The sequence below is a fragment of the Nematostella vectensis genome, chromosome 4 (assembly GCF_932526225.1).
Source record: "Nematostella vectensis chromosome 4, jaNemVect1.1, whole genome shotgun sequence".
Classification (NCBI taxonomy): domain Eukaryota; kingdom Metazoa; phylum Cnidaria; class Anthozoa; order Actiniaria; family Edwardsiidae; genus Nematostella; species Nematostella vectensis.
The window spans coordinates 10,315,550-10,330,984 of record NC_064037.1 but is presented as its reverse complement, the minus strand read 5'-3'; the positions used below and the strand labels follow the sequence as shown (position 1 = coordinate 10,330,984).

At 40.7% G+C, this 15,435-nt stretch overlaps 3 protein-coding genes across 3 annotated transcripts in view; 2 read left to right on the top strand and 1 right to left on the bottom strand.

The window, feature by feature from the left end:
* The window catches only part of LOC5513751 (mucin-2-like), a 46,714-nt gene extending 45,476 nt beyond the window's left edge, over positions 1 to 1,238 (top strand). The window contains exon 48 of the mRNA XM_048726447.1: positions 606 to 1,238. Coding sequence (XP_048582404.1) covers positions 606 to 1,006 — 401 coding nt within the window. The 3' untranslated portion in view covers positions 1,007 to 1,238. The remainder of the gene's footprint in view (positions 1 to 605) is intronic.
* A 968-nt stretch (positions 1,239 to 2,206) lies between these two features.
* LOC116618996 (heme transporter HRG1) lies at positions 2,207 to 3,660 on the bottom strand. The gene is made up of 2 exons (XM_032383280.2): positions 3,201 to 3,660; positions 2,207 to 2,527 (listed from the first exon to the last, which is right to left on the bottom strand). Exons 1-2 carry the CDS (start codon positions 3,526 to 3,528, stop codon positions 2,385 to 2,387), a joined length of 471 nt encoding a protein of 156 aa, XP_032239171.2. The 5' UTR covers positions 3,529 to 3,660; the 3' UTR covers positions 2,207 to 2,384.
* Positions 3,661 to 4,997: 1,337 nt separating this feature from the next.
* LOC5513708 overlaps positions 4,998 to 15,435 on the top strand; it is a 45,153-nt gene continuing 34,715 nt past the window's right edge. The window contains exons 1-14 of the mRNA XM_048726072.1: positions 4,998 to 5,608; positions 5,705 to 5,944; positions 7,120 to 7,272; positions 7,824 to 7,891; positions 8,167 to 8,225; positions 8,533 to 8,660; positions 9,495 to 9,581; positions 10,051 to 10,220; positions 11,542 to 11,740; positions 12,138 to 12,246; positions 12,823 to 12,896; positions 13,466 to 13,554; positions 14,619 to 14,806; positions 15,238 to 15,430. Of these exons, the coding sequence (XP_048582029.1) occupies positions 5,354 to 5,608; positions 5,705 to 5,944; positions 7,120 to 7,272; positions 7,824 to 7,891; positions 8,167 to 8,225; positions 8,533 to 8,660; positions 9,495 to 9,581; positions 10,051 to 10,220; positions 11,542 to 11,740; positions 12,138 to 12,246; positions 12,823 to 12,896; positions 13,466 to 13,554; positions 14,619 to 14,806; positions 15,238 to 15,430 (2,012 nt within the window). The 5' untranslated portion in view covers positions 4,998 to 5,353. The remainder of the gene's footprint in view (positions 5,609 to 5,704; positions 5,945 to 7,119; positions 7,273 to 7,823; positions 7,892 to 8,166; positions 8,226 to 8,532; positions 8,661 to 9,494; positions 9,582 to 10,050; positions 10,221 to 11,541; positions 11,741 to 12,137; positions 12,247 to 12,822; positions 12,897 to 13,465; positions 13,555 to 14,618; positions 14,807 to 15,237; positions 15,431 to 15,435) is intronic.

Here is a 15,435-nt window from a genome sequence, read left to right as displayed (position 1 = left end):
TAATGTGTGGGTGACGTCAGCTGACTTAGGTGATGTCATGAACATAATCAAATACCATAATGATTTGAATAAGTGCCCTTCTTTAAAAAGGTGATTCCCCCTTTAACCTCAAGCTTTGGATTAAGGGCCCCCACCCCAATTAGCACCCCTACAAGGATCAACAAAAAGCGCCACTTCTGCGTGTGAATCTAGTTATAGACGAAAATGACTGAAATGATATTCTTATCGATTTATTAACAATGAAAATGCCTCCATGTATGTACTGTTTAAGTCTAACATTAGTTTTACTGTTGTTTCAGTTGATCACAAAGTTTTGTTCTCAATAGATTCAGCTGGTATTTTCCACCTAAATGAGATAAGCACTCCTTCCCAATAAAGCACCCCCTTTCAAAATAAGTGCTCCAAAGACAACAAAAATTAATGCTTAAATGAGGTTTTACACTGGTGGGTTAGTAGGTTTTACCTGACAGTGCTGTAGCGCACATATGGGCTGGAAGTTCCTGTGCTCCCCTCCCCCTCCCCCACAGTATTTCTAGGCCCTTGTGGGACCTGCTACCGCCCTATTTAAGGACAATAAGACATTGACAAATCTTCATTTTCTCTAGCTGGAGCTCCCCAAAAGAGATGCATCACCCAATATGAGTACAAGAACATTTCAATGGATGGATGTCGCAACAAAGTGCCAGTCAAAGTGGGTTCGTGTCTTGGCTTCTGCCAATCAAACACTTCTTCGCTGATGTTCCCTCCATACTACAACTCTGAATGTCAGTGCTGCAAACCGACTGAGCTGAAGCCCCTGACCGTCCAGCTAGTGTGCTCAGACGACACTGAGTTGGAATACAAGATTGCAGTTATCTCTGCATGTTCATGTGAAGTCTGTTCTTTTGAGCCTGCAATCCGCCAGGAAGCACCCCCTGTTATTAAAGGTCAAAGCTTGCAAGATTGGAAGTATGATGAAGGCACTGATCAGATTATTCAGTATCTGGAGAGTGATGATTACAAATAAAATTCTCTAGGTACAGTAATGGCAGTAAAAATATTGAAGGTGTACATTTGTTCTCTGTACACTAATTAAAGGTTGAATATTTATAAGAAGCTTGTTTTCCAACTTCCTATACTCTTATGGTTTTTCCATTTATAAAATTCAGGGTTTAGATTGGGTACATAGAAATAAAGGTGTTTGAAAATGATGTTATTGTGAATCATCTGATCAATAAATATCCAGTGTTGAAATTGCATATAAATAAATTATCGTATTATCTTGGGTATATGACACAACAAACATGCCAATTTAGCAGTGGAGATTAGTAGGGGGTGTTTAACGGTTTTTCCGATTCTGCTATCTCTTAGGGTTAAAAATTCCTTCTACCACACCCAATTTACTAACTCTCTGGGGTAATTTCTGTTGACCACACCAAAAGTGCTATCCCTTAGTGTTAAAATTGATTTTCCCGATGATCACCCCTGAGTCCCTGATAGTAGAGTCCTCCAAAAAAAGAAGTAACTCCACTCCACCCCTGCCAATCCTCCACTGTCTCAGAAGAACCCACTCTACTGCAAGGTCTGCTCTAATGAGGAAAACTTGATTACCACTGTGACCTATGTAGGACTAAGAGAAAATGGTCTGCTAAATGGGTATACGAAGACCCCCTCCCCCACTCAAAATCCTGGCTATGGGCCTGCTAGTTCCACCACTCTCTTTGCTAGTTCCACCCCTCTCTCTGCTAGTTCCACTACTCTCTCTGCTAGTTCCACCACTCTCTCTGCTAGTTCCACCACTCTCTCTGCTAGTTCCACCCCTCTCTCTGCTAGTTCCACCCCTCTCTCTGTTAGTTCCACCCCTCTCTCTGCTAGTTCCACCACTCTCTCTGCTAGTTCCACCACTCTCTCTGCTAGGTCTCCCCCTCTCTCTGCTAGGTCTCCCCCTTTCTCTGCTAGGTCTCCCCCTCTCTCTGCTAGGTCTACCCCTCTCTCTGCTAGGTCTCCCCCTCTCTCTGCTAGGTCCACCACTCTCTCTGCTTGTTCCACCACTCTCCCTCTACAGGCTAGTTCCCTCACTCCACCCCTGACAGTTCCCTCACTCCACCCCTGACAGTTCCCTCACTCCACCCCTGACTGTTACCTCACTCCACCCCTGTTAGTTCCTCCACCTCACCACTGCTAGTTTCCCCCACACAAGCATGATTATATTTTACTAGGATTGGCATTTTGGGGGCAAAATTCAAATGGGTTTTATTCAATCTGTTCTTATTTTGTTAATTGTTTGTTAATCTTCTTTATCCATGCATACCCCTTTTTATCTTGTGTCTCCAAACAATTCTTTCATTTTCCATTCATTCATAAACTAATCTTCAGAGAAGAGTTTGGTTGGTTTGAAATCTATCTCATGTATTCACAATCATAGTACAGTCATCAGCACTTAGGTAGCTCTTGTAGCTTCTCCATGCTGAGAAAAATGTTGCAAGGCCCCATTTGAATGTCATGAAACCCCAGACAGTCCCAAGGTAATATCCATGCAGGTCAACTCCTGTTGAATTAATAACAAATTATAAAAAGACAGTTTTGAACAAGATAGCCTGATTGAATCTTGAAAATTTTGTCTAAAGGGTAAGCTTGTTTCAAAGCCTTGAACAAAGCCAGCTTGAGTTTATGTTAATGTTTCTTGGAGTGCTAAGCTATCATGGCTATGAGTTTGCCTCACAAGGCTCTGGGGGACCTGTTTTTGTAATGAAGCCCATCTCCCAGTGACCCCCCCCACACACTTTGGATGAACCCCTCCTCCCTCCCTAAGATGCCAAATATCCAAATAAAGTAAGTCCCCCCCCCCCCCCCCAAAAGAAAAAAAAATATACATAAGATAGCATGAATGTAAGGTTTCTATCATATACAAGAGCTATCCTTTTTATATCAATAACAAAAAAACAACACCCACCCCCCCCCCCCCTGGTCCTAGCCCTTCCCTACTCCTTTACCAAACTATGGGGTCTTCAAAAACCATTTTCCACTCCTACAATTAACAAACAATTAACAAATTTGAGGTATTTCATTATGTTGGATTACAGGAATATGGATTGCCCTGGTTTACAAGTCTTGTTGAAGTGTTTATGTAACTTTGTGATCACTAAATGACAATCAACGATATACCGTTTCGCTCCTTGTAGCCAAGACCGACGTGACAGTAAAACGAGTGAAGTTCGTACCTTTCTCGTGGTGTTTTGCTCCAAGCACTCCATAAACTACCATTGATACGACGCCTGCTATCGTCCCAACCACTCCGATAACCATGTAAATGCTAAATTTTCTCCTTGTGAACTCTCTTCTATGATCATTACGTAATGAGATAGCCAGATGGAGGAAGACTAACGCGAATAAGGAAGACACAAGGGCTAGTGATCCAACCTTATAGTTATTGTACTTTGAATAGAACAAACAGCAGGCGGATATGCCTAGTATAACCCCAATACTTCCTGCTACAACATGAGCGATGTATTTGTAGCGCGCTCGTTTGCTGTCGCGGCCAGCGTCCATGTTGCTTCCCCTTTTCTTTCTGTTGGGACACCGGAAGTCACGTGCTCAGCAAGACGGACATCCTGTGGAGATGTTTTGCTGCAGCAGGAGTAGAAAAACTGAAGGAGAAAGTTCACTGGGAACTGTTTATCTCCTTCTACACCTTGAAAAACTGAATCCGGCTATCCGGTTTCTTACTAGACATTGAAAGCGCGAAAAGCAAAAGAATTTAGTCTAACAAATTATGTTCCTTGTTCCCAGTGCCTTCGCGTGCCTTTTTCGCGATCATGGCGGAAAACGTTATCTTCGTTATCTTCGCTTCAGCCACTCTCTACGCCAAACATTCCTCTGTCTTCTTTCCTGGTTTTTATCTTCGTCTTCTCTAGCGTCGATAGCAAGTAACATGCAAACAAATCGTTGTCGATGAAGAGCCCACTCTTGAATCTTGACGGACGCCATTTTTGTTTACAAAAAATGTGGGCGCGCGTAGCCTGACTCTAGAATTTTGTTGCAAACCGATCCGTGTAAAACATGTACGTGTGCCCCCAAAAATGGTGGCGTCATTTGTTGCGCGAAAAACCGATGTTGTTACAAACGACGCGTGTTAAAAGTGATATATGGATTAGGATACCTCCCCCCCTCCCCCCCCCCCAAAAAAAAAAAAAAAGAAGAAGAAGAAGAGGAAAAAAAAAAGAGAGAGAGAGAGAGAGAGAGAGAGAGAGAGAGAGAGAGAGAGAGAGAGAGAGAGAGAGAGAGAGAGAGAGAGAGAGAGAGAGAGAGAGAGAGAGAGAGAGAGAGAGAGAGAGAGAGAGAGAGAGAGAGAGAGAGAGAGAGAGAGAGAGAGAGAGAACAAAATGTCAACACTCGATAATGGATCTTTGGCAATGACCGGGTCACGCTTTTGATTTTTGATCTGCGAAGCGGAATTTATTGAGCACCCCCCGGACAGTCCAGTTTAGTAACAATGCATTATTAATACACTCATTGACCCAGTGACCCATGACGATCAGCACCGAGAGGCGCCAATATTTCTGCGTTCAGCCACGCCTTAAATAGCATAGACAGATGAAGAAGAAAACGTATACTAAATAACGCGCCCTGTCACAGTCCAAGTACACTTTGTTGAGCGGGTAGAATTTCCTATTGCCTTAGTAAATACCCTGACGCAATTTGCAAGGGAACGACATCATCACGTAATTGTTTATAATCAACAAATAAATGCGAGATGTGCTTGACCAACACTTCACATGCCATTCAGAATACTGTCCAAATGCTACGTGTCGCTTAGATTTGATATTCTATCACGTTTGGACAATTGAACGATCAAGTGGGTCTAGATTATTATAAGCACTTGTCAGAGAACGATTCGAAAGTTTCAATCTTTTGCTCTGAAACGCGAGTGGTTAGGTGACGTCCCCCGCTTACATTTGTCTCCGATATATAGATAAGAGAATTAAAAACACGTGTGATTTTAATCAACTGCGAAACTTTTGCCAACCGATGCATGGAAGAACCGCGGAAATGGGGATGTAATAACAACATCCCGCTGCACACAAAGTTGAAACGTGTTTTGGAGTCAAATACAAGTTTGGGTAAAATTAATTTGATTTATTTGACATATAATGTTACGGTTCAGAAAAAAAGCGTGTTTTATTTGAATTTAATAGCGAATGCTCAACAGTGACCTTAAACAGAAACGGAAATAGCGATTGGATATATTTAGATCCTTTCCCACAGGTAATAGACGCGCTAAGAGAATCTAGAACTGCTAACCTCGCTTTCAAGTCCTTAGCGAATATTATTGATTGATGTCGTCTGTCCAACTAAGCGTGACATTTTGGCCAACATGGATGTTCTTCCACGACAGTTCGCTGGTTTAGCTATCTTTTTGGTGTTTGTCTCGGTAAATAGCTACCGATTCAGCATCCCAACAAATCTGTTCACCCAAGGTCCAGTCGATTCGAGTTTGGAACCCGAAGGACTTCGAGAAATTCGCGCGCTTTCACTCGACGAAGAAACAGACGAGCATGACGAAGAACGAAAACTTCATCAAAGATTTCGTAGAGCTTCGGTGCAGCCTTCAGAGCCGATTATAATAGAGGTAAACGGTATCCTTAACCACGAAGGGACTCTGGGCTTTTGGATTATTGTTAAGATCGCTTATTTGTTGACGTATTCTGTCTTTTCCTACTTTCAGTCTGACCTTAAAGGCGAAACTCGGAATATATTTTACATGTATTGGCCGGGAAATGCTGCGCAAGATAAAAATATTCTGCTACTAGCAAAAAACGAACAAGGCCCACCGAAACCTATCATATATTTGTCGACGAATTTCGGTAAAAACTGGACAAACATCAACTCCCGTTTGCAACTGAAGAATAGAAGGTCTCAAGGCAGCGTTGACCAAATTTATGTCAGCAAACTAAACCCAAGGCTGGTAAGCGACCTTTACAATATTATGTACGTTTTCACGCCGAATTTTAATTATAGTCCTTTCCCACACCATGAAATCAAATCTTTGTAGATTTGTACAAGTTTACATGGTAGTACATGTTTTACGCCAGTGTTTTGATTTATTTTGGCAGCCACGTGTAGATAGCAGCATCAAAGACTTTTGTTTACCATGCCAAACACGAGAAGCCATTTCGCGATAATTGCAGTGCTTTTATAAGAAAGGCCTCGTGGTTTAATCTATTACTCAGTGGCTTGCATGAATGTGTACCGGTTTCTTATATCTAAGATGAATTCTGAGTACCTGATAGTACGCGATAACTTGACTGGGCTGCATGATTTGTTTACGTTTTTTATATGGGCACGTCTTCCATTTTCTTTTAGTGAGTATTTATTTTCATCAAAACTTTGCACTGTTGTCGAATATATTTTTTATTTTGTTTTCATGCACGATTATCTTTGTGGTGGGAAACGACACGCATCCGGTTTTTCAATCATTACGGCACCAAAACAGCGTTTGGCCTTGGCAAGGATTTTCGCAGTTTGATATCTCTATTTCGGTTCTACACGTGGAACTCTTTGTAGTTTTGTTCTTTTCGGTTAGGTACAGGTAGATCTTAACCACACGATGTGGTCTTCTATTTGTCATGAATACAATTAGTACAAATGATCAATACTGAATTTTTGACGCACTTGGACAACAGAAAGCGATCAATTGATGACGCCTATTACATAACAGTATCTGTAACAAGATATGATATAACAGTATTAAATTAAATTATTAAAAAATTAATTCATTGGAATTTCTTTCTCCTCATAGCAATCTATTGTTGTTTTTCAATGTAAAGTGGGTACACAAAGCCGCAAGAACACTATTTTAAGACCAATTTATTTTAATGACTCAGGCTCCCCTCTTCAACCAAGATTTTAGAAGAAATACATAATGCGAGCCAAAAATGCGATATTTTTAACTAGCAACATGTTTCATTAATTGCCCCCCTTAATCAATATGTCTTGTCTAGCAATGGCTACCAGTATCCACTTTTATGGAATGATGATAATATGGGTGTGCCATGAATATAATTCAAGATTTTTGCTTTCATATTATGATTTTTTAAATGAATTTATTTCTATTATTAATCTTCTACTTAAATTCCTCAGTGTCTTCTTGCTGATGCAACCAATAAGCATCTTTTCCTTGCACGAGATTTCCAGAACTTTGTGGCAATACAGCTTTCTTGGACACCTTCCTTCCTGTCTTTCCACCCAACCAAAGCTGAAATTATAGCTGGATACGATAAGCTTACTAAAAAGGTAAATAAACACAATCAACATCACAAAATGAAGTAATAAATATATAATTTGAGCCTTGGTTTCAAGCAAACCTTTCACAAATACCAGTGAAATAATGAAGAATTCACAAGTTTTTGCATTTTTTTTACATGGAATTTGCCTAACCCAGGGTTCACACAGTATCTATGCATAAATATTTTGTTAGCGTCCAGTGGGAATAGTAGAATTCAGCCTTTGCTTTTGTCAAGCTTGCAGCGTGCGTGAGAGTGCAAACATGATTTTGAATCTCTGTCACAGGCAACCCTTTGATGTATGCTTCCAAAAATACCAGTGAGATCATGAAGCATTCACATGTTTTTGCATATTTCATTCTAACCTCTAAGGGATTTTTAATTTTAAATACCATGCACGTGGTATCTGTCCCAAATCAGTGCCGTAGCATGCCTCAAAATATGGGGGGGGGGGGGGGGGGCACAGCTAGGCCCCTACTGGTTATGTCCTTATAACTTTTTTGAAAATATATCTTTATATCTTATCTTCTTGTTTCTCATTTTTTGTGTGCTTCCTTTTAGTTGTACCTTTCCAGAGACCAGGGAGTGAGTTTTACTGAGATACAAGATAGCTTAAAGGCATTTTGGTGGTAAGTTAGAAGTTTGACACCTTGTATAAAATTCATATTTAAACATGAACCCACAATATACAAAGGGACAAGCTCTCACTTATCGTCTGCCTTTTCTGAATGCAGTGCTCCATGTTTGTTGTTTATATAAGCCACACTGTAATCACATCAAAACCAAACTTCCAACTTAGCATGCATCATTGTCTTGATTTTTTCTTTCAATTTAATTGAACATGTGCTGTGTTTGTGTTCATGTTTAATAAATTGTTTTTTTTTCTTCTTCTCTTTGGTCACAGGGGTGTACCAGATGTTGACGAGTACAGTATTATGTTTTTTGAAGTATATAAATCACAGGGTAAGCTAATGAAATTATAGTTTTACTGTGGCATAAGGTGGAAATTCTTAATGCAAGAGAACCCTGTCATGTTAGCATACATGTAAAATATTCTTGTTTAGTGATGGGTCCCTGGTTTTGCAACAAATATTCCTTCCTCCTATTTGTAAGTCAAATTTCCAGGTTTCTTTTAAAATATATCACAATAATCAGAAATCTCCTGTGTTTGGGGTTATAACCCCCCTCCCCCTTAAAAAAATTACAACAACAAATAAAAAGTAATATAAACCCAATCACAATTTCACCATCAACTTGTTTTGTTTTTCAGCCAAAGATTCTCAGAGCACTGCCTATAAGTATGACTTCCTAACAGTGAATCGAATAAAACTACTCGACTATGTTGATGAGTTTGAAGTCATGCAAAAGTATTGCTTCGCAACTCTAACAAAAACAGAGGTTAGTTTTTTTTGTTCTGTCAAAATAGTGTGTGGCTGATTGTTGTAACAGAAATGGGCAGGGTAAGCAGGGGGGAGATAGGCAGCTTGAGATCAGCTGATTATCTACCGCCCTCTTTCCATAGTCTACTCCCCCTGTCAAATAAAAGCATCGTTATAAATATTGTTAAATGAATTTACAAATGGACATTTTAATGCAATATATATGTACCAGGCCCATTGGCTGTTTGGGGCAGGGCATGCATTTTTTAAGGCTACTATAAGGGGTATTATTAAAGTAGTCCAAATATATGCTGTAGTCAATCCAAGTCAACAGAAGCCACATTTCAATGAAGCTGCAAAGGGTGTTTTTTTAACCTACGGGTAGCCGCTGACTCGCGAATTTATCCTTTCATATTTTTCTAGTCTTTTCTAGTATGAGTCACATCAACCAAATACAGCAAAATAATGTTAGCTCTCTTTAAAAAAATTTTGGATTTTAGGCACGTACCCTGGATTGGCTAAGGAGGGGCGGGGGTGCGCAGTCATAGGTATCATATGGAAAAAGCATAGTATTTGAAGATTAGAAGTGACTCAATTTTTGGCCGCCAAGGGTGGTGCACCCCCTTGTGTAAGCCCCTGGACTTCAAAATAGGAAATGGCTTTGCACCACAGGATTCCCAATAAACAAAAAAAGCATTTCTGTCTAACTCAGAACGAGATCTGGCTAGCAGACTTCAGGGAGGTCTTCAGTGAATGTTTGCATGGGATCACGGGATCATGATCATGGGATCGTACAGTATATGGTGACTTCACACTGATTTATATTATTTTTCTTCGCTCTCCTTGTTCTTAGGGTGACAAAAAATCTACGGAATTTCTTGTTTCCTACAAGCGTGGGAATTTCAAACCAACAAAATTTCCAGTCAAAGAGCATTCCCGGGTGAGTTCAAGAGCCTTTTGTTGTGACATATAAACTAATCTGGATAACAAGGCAAACTTTTAAGAGATCTTGTCAATTAGATGGCGAGATTAACTGTCTTGTTTAACATAACTATTATTAATTTTATTAATAATTTGATTATTACCAGAAAGTGGTGGAGGGCTGTTACTTGTTGAGTCTAGAGTCCGCCTTATTTAACCTTTGATTTAAATCCCGTTGATCTGACTTGAATGCCGCGTGGTTTCGTAGGCTATGAAATGAGACGTTAATTTCAGTTGTTAATTAAATCCGCCGAAATCATGGTGAATTTCAATCCATCCGACTAAAACAGCTCAATTCTATTATAAGTTTCAAATGATGCAGGGAAAGTTATACTTTTCATAATAGTGAAACTTTTTAATTAAAAAAAACTGATTTGTCACGCAAGTCGGATAATAGTGTGACTGAAATGCCATCTTTCTTTCTTCAGGATTACTTTGTGTTCGATGTATTAGACGACCAAGTGTTTGTAGTCATTAATCATCAGCGCAATGAATCAAATATGTACTTGTCAGATGTTGGCGGACAGAAGTACACTCTGTCCTTGGAGAGAGTACTTTATCACAACCCGTACACTGATGTCTCCTCCCCTTGGCTTAGGTTAGTTTGCATTACCTGCTAACCATCTTTCACCGATGAAAAATACTGTGAGTAATTAGGTGGAAAGGTTTGGGAGGAGTAAGGTGAAGCCACCCCTTCCCTTTAAAAATGATTTTATTAGTCGGATAGGTTTCTGCTAGCGAGTCGGAGATGGGTTATAGCTCAGGGGCCGGTTCCTGAAAAGCCGATTAGCGCTAACCCAGGGTTAAATTTGTCCTAACCAACGATTTGGTTAGGGCAAATTCTAACGATTTTTACCCCCGGATTACTTCTGTTCCCGAAACGCTGGTTAGCGCTGACTCTGAATTAGTTTGAAGGTAAAATCAAACCCTACTGGTGTGGTGGGTTAGCTCGCTAACCTACGGTTTCGTTGGCGTAACACAGGCCTCCAAAACTTTGTAGTAGAACTAAAGTTTTATAAATTGAAGTTGCCGACAAAAAAGACAGTTACACAAAAACAATGTAGGGATCAAATGCCCTAACATTTCGCTTTGTTATGCGACCTTCGTTGTGATGCTGACTCGAAAATTGTGCTGGGACAGACAGAAAGTTACATAAAATTTCTACTTGAAATGAATCTGTCTCGCGCGTGTCACGCACCAACTCGAATCCTGCAAATGACATTTATGGCAATGAAATGGGGGTAATTACAGACGATGTAGAGGTGTTTTGAGCTTCTCTGCGAAAATACAACCACCAAAGTAAAATTCGAGTTGCTCCTCATTGATCTACTTGGTATCCTGTGCGAATTTTACTCGTCAAACCAGTTTTTCACTCGCTTAATCCAGGGTTAGTAAATCGGGGGATTACTTGGCTTTCGGGTACGGTGAGTTATCCGTAGGTTAGCTAACCCCGATTAGCGCATTTTAACCCGGGGCTAGGAGCTATTTTAGGGTTAAGTTAATCGGCCTTTCAGGAACCGGCCCCAGATTACGAAAAAAGGCACATATTAGCAAAAATTAAGAAGATTAAATGGTTTAGAATTTACCCCTGTTTCACTTACCCTTTAAATTCATAGCAATTGCTGTGTTAAAGTTGGCACTTATGCGCGTTTTTTCTTTCTCGCGTTTATTTCGTCTTTTTAGCTGCTGTTTTGGGGTAAAAAACGTTAAATGTTTTAACCTTTTTTTATGGAGTTGTTATTGTGCGTTTCCATCCTTTTTATGGAGATGTAACCAGCCCGTTTACCTATATATTATTGCAGTGTATTTTAACTGGTTGAAATTTCAAAAGTAATCGGGTTTTCTTAAATTTAAAAAGCTCTCTTGATGCTTGGCAGGCCAGTACTCATTGGTCATTGTGTGCTGTGATTTGTTGACAGGACGGTTGTTCCGTATGCTTTTGTTGATGTCCACAAGGTGAAGTCTATGCGCGGGGTGTACCTCGCTACTCAGCTGACTCCAGGGCCTGTAGGCAAACGTCATCTGCTCTCGATGATCACGTACAACAGGGGCGGCTCATGGGGCCGTATTCGCTCACCTACTCGTGATATCCATGGCTCACCAATCTATTGTTATTTGGTAAGATCACCTTTAAGGAGATTCGATATTGTTTGCCAAGTAACAGGCCCGTACCCAGGGGGGGGGGGGGGCAGGGGAACGCACCCCCCCTCCCCCCCCCCCCCCACACACACACAATGGCTGAAGGTCCACTTTTGGTTCTCAATAGATATGCTATTTGTAGACAAAACTATAAATCATAAGCTAGATCACTCTGGTATGTAGTCAAATCCGGCATTAAACGTCCCGTGGAGATACTTAAGGTATGAAAAAGCGGGTGGTCAGATTTTTATCAGTTCATTTTTTCGGATTTCGCACCCCCCCCCCCCCCCAAGAAAAATCCTGGGTACGGGCCTGAGTAACATATATATATATTGTTTTCCAAGTAACATATAACGCTTTCGCCTTTCTTTTCCAGCCTTCATGTTCGCTGCATATGAACTTGTTATACGGAAGCGTCTATCGGATCTCGCCTTCCGAGAATCTCCTGTCTACTCACTCTGCACCGGGTCTTGTTATGGCTCTGGGTAAGTGTTTACCTTGTGGGCCCCGCCCGGTCCATCTGTTGATCCGCCCTATGAGGATGATTGAAGGGAAGGGAAAGGGGGTCAGAAGGAGAGTCAGAAGATTAGCAAAAAGTCGGGTCCCGATTAGCTTGCGAATCTTGTGAGAATTATTTAGTTATGGTATGACTAGAAAGACTATAGATATAGGCGTACAGGAATCAAGGGAAAGCGATACCATGTTATCTCAGAGGCGTAAATCATTTCAACCTTGCATTTAGTATATATTTTTTAGCATCAAAGAACTAAGTGATATTGTCTTTGTGATGTATTTCAGACAGAGATTTGAACATTCTGTAGTACCTAAATCATTTTTTTTAGCAGTGTGTGCCTTATTTTAGGGTTTTTTTGGGAAATGAAATAGTTCTTCCTTTAGTTTGTTGCGATGCTCCGTAAAAAGTCGGGTTTTCCAGGTAAAACCCTTCCCCAAGATCTGCTAGTGCAGTGTTCATATAATGGGGCCTGTCACTCATTATGTAAATTGAGTTTATAATTCACAGGCTTTTTACACATTATGTAACATACGGTTATAATTCACAGGTGTGGCAAGTACAAACCTGAAAATCCATCCAGACGTGTTTGTCTCCACTGATGGCGGAGCCAACTGGAAAAGGGTATGGTCTTTTCTCGTGTATATATGTATATATATATAATGTAAATATATATATTTATATATAATGTATATAAATAAATAAATAAATATAGCCCATACATGATGATTTTGTCTGAAAATTGGTTGAAGAATCGCTCAAGGGTATGGGAGAAAATTCAAAAGCTATTCCGAGCGTAGTTCGAATTGGCTTTTTAAATGCCCAGTGAATTATTAGAAGATGAGGTATTATTACCCGAGAAAAAAAGAGACTAACCCTTCAACGACCATGACCCCTTGAACATAAAGGTCGACCCTCGAGCATTTGTAAAGACAATGTGATTTAAATCAAACATAAATATATTACTGTAGTACTGTGTTCATCATTTCCAGTGCAGATCAGTGTGATCAGAGCTGTCGCATCCCTGTGTTTGTGTCGGTTTTCCTTTGCTCGTAGATGGACCATAAGGTAGCTTGGGACCTGGAACGAGCTCATAGATCTTAACTTCCACAGGGAAAACGATCGGCAAAAGCCAGGTTTTAAGCTGTACTCTGTTTGAGTATTAAAGGCTGACTATTTATTTGTATGTTTAGGCATTGCGCGGAAAGCACCAGTACGCTTTCGGGGACCATGGCGGTGTTTTAATGGCCGTGTTGTACCGAAGATACACTTACACTTTGAGGTCAGTGGTTATTTGACAAAAAGGCGCGTACCGTGTATTGTCTGATGGGGTGGGTTGGGGGAAATAGGGCGGTGTTTTAATGGCCGTGTTGTACCGAAGATACACTTACACTTTGAGGTCAGTGGTTATTTGACAAAAAGGCGCGTACCGTGTATTGTCTGATGGGGTGGGTTGGGGGAAATAGGGCGGTGTTTTAATGGCCGTGTTGTACCGAAGATACACTTACACTTTGAGGTCAGTGGTTATTTGACAAAAAGGCGCGTACCGTGTATTGTCTGATGGGGTGGGTTGGGGGAAATAGGGCGGTGTTTTAATGGCCGTGTTGTAGCGAAGATACACTTACACTTTGAGGTCAGTGGTTATTTGACAAAAAGGCGCGTACCGTGTATTGGCTAAGGGGGTGGGTTGGGGGAAATAGGGCGGTGTTTTAATGGCCGTGTTGTAGCGAAGATACACTTACACTTTGAGGTCAGTGGCTATTTGACAAAAGGCGCGTACCGTGTATTGGCTAAGGGGGTGGGGTGGGGGAAAAGGCGGTGTTTTATTGGCCGTGTTGTACCACTTTTGCTCTGAGATCACAGTGGCTATTTGATATACTACTAGCTCTTCGCTGGAGCCCTTCTATTGTACTTATACTGTAATTACCATTTCAAGCTTGTGTTGATTTATTTCCCTTGATTTTATCACGCCTTGGGAGATCGCCTAGTTATTCTACAAATTGCCTGTAATCTTTCTAGCCGTACAATAAGCTCAGTAATGATGTTTGTTCCCAACAAAATACTAATATAACAATATAGTTCAACAATATAGTTCAGGCTCGCGGCCCGACTGAGGTTCATTTCAAAATGTATTAAAATAAAGGATAAAGAATAAAGTATATTTTAATAAAATAATAAAAAAGGAAACTATCAAAACTAATTCGAGTGGGCGAAAACGTATTTTAGCCCGCTGATTTGTTTATTTTAGACCGTACTATGCATAACAATGCCCTATATAGTCATTATAATTCTGCGTATATGGTGCTTTCTGTATATAATTTGTTTTGACACGCTTCCCTTCTTTAGGTATAGCACGAATGGCGGCAACAACTGGACCTCTATCCCTTTCACGAGTCCTCAAAACAAGGTTTTAGTGGAAGACATCATGACGCAGGCAGAAGAGAAATTACCCATTTTCATACTGTACGGCTCGACCATAAAGGACAACAAGAAACAATGGAAACTCTTTCACATCAACCTTACTAGTGTACTTGGTAAGCAACAGTTATATGGGCACTGGACTCATTTGAAATGTCAATTTGCTTTGATACAAGCGTTATCTTTATTATATTCGCAGCGCTTAAAGTTCAACGTGGCCGGTGACAATGTCAAACTTTTGCAACGTCAACTGCACATTGCTGTATTTTTTTTTTTTTTTTGCAAAGAAAAGGTTACCTATTGATTACGCGTTGATGCAAACGGTAAAAGAGAATTGGTTCAATCATCACACTTTTTTGGGGGTTTATAGAACATCAACCCAGCGCCGCTTTAAAAGTTTGAATCGAATAGGTCCCAGGACCTCTTGTTTTCTACTACCATAGGCATTCACGCGTTCTTGCCCCAGTCTCCCTCACTGCCTGGCGTATCTTCCCGAGTCTTATATAAAGATTTTCTTTTGTACCGTTTGCCTGTTGTTCGGTCCCAGGCTCTCCCTGCCAAGCAAGCGATATGCAGCTTTGGGTTCCCTCAGACGATCGAGCTGGGCTGGAGCGGTGCATTTTGGGAGAGCAGGTTGAGTACAAAATTCGTAACTGGACGAAGACGTGCCTTATGGGGAAGGACTATGAGGCGGGCAAGGTGGTCAAGAGCTGTACCTGCCGCAGGGTCGACTTTGAGTGGTGAG

What these genes read in the sequence shown, in the direction of transcription:
- LOC116618996 (XM_032383280.2), bottom strand. Translation starts at nt 3,528, where the DNA reads ATGGACGCTGGCCGCGACAGCAAACGAGCGCGCTACAAATACATCGCT. An exon ending in AGCAAAACACCACGAGAAAG is followed by an intron (nt 2,528 to 3,200) that starts GTACGAACTTCA and finishes TTAATTCAACAG; the next exon opens with GAGTTGACCTGCATGGATAT.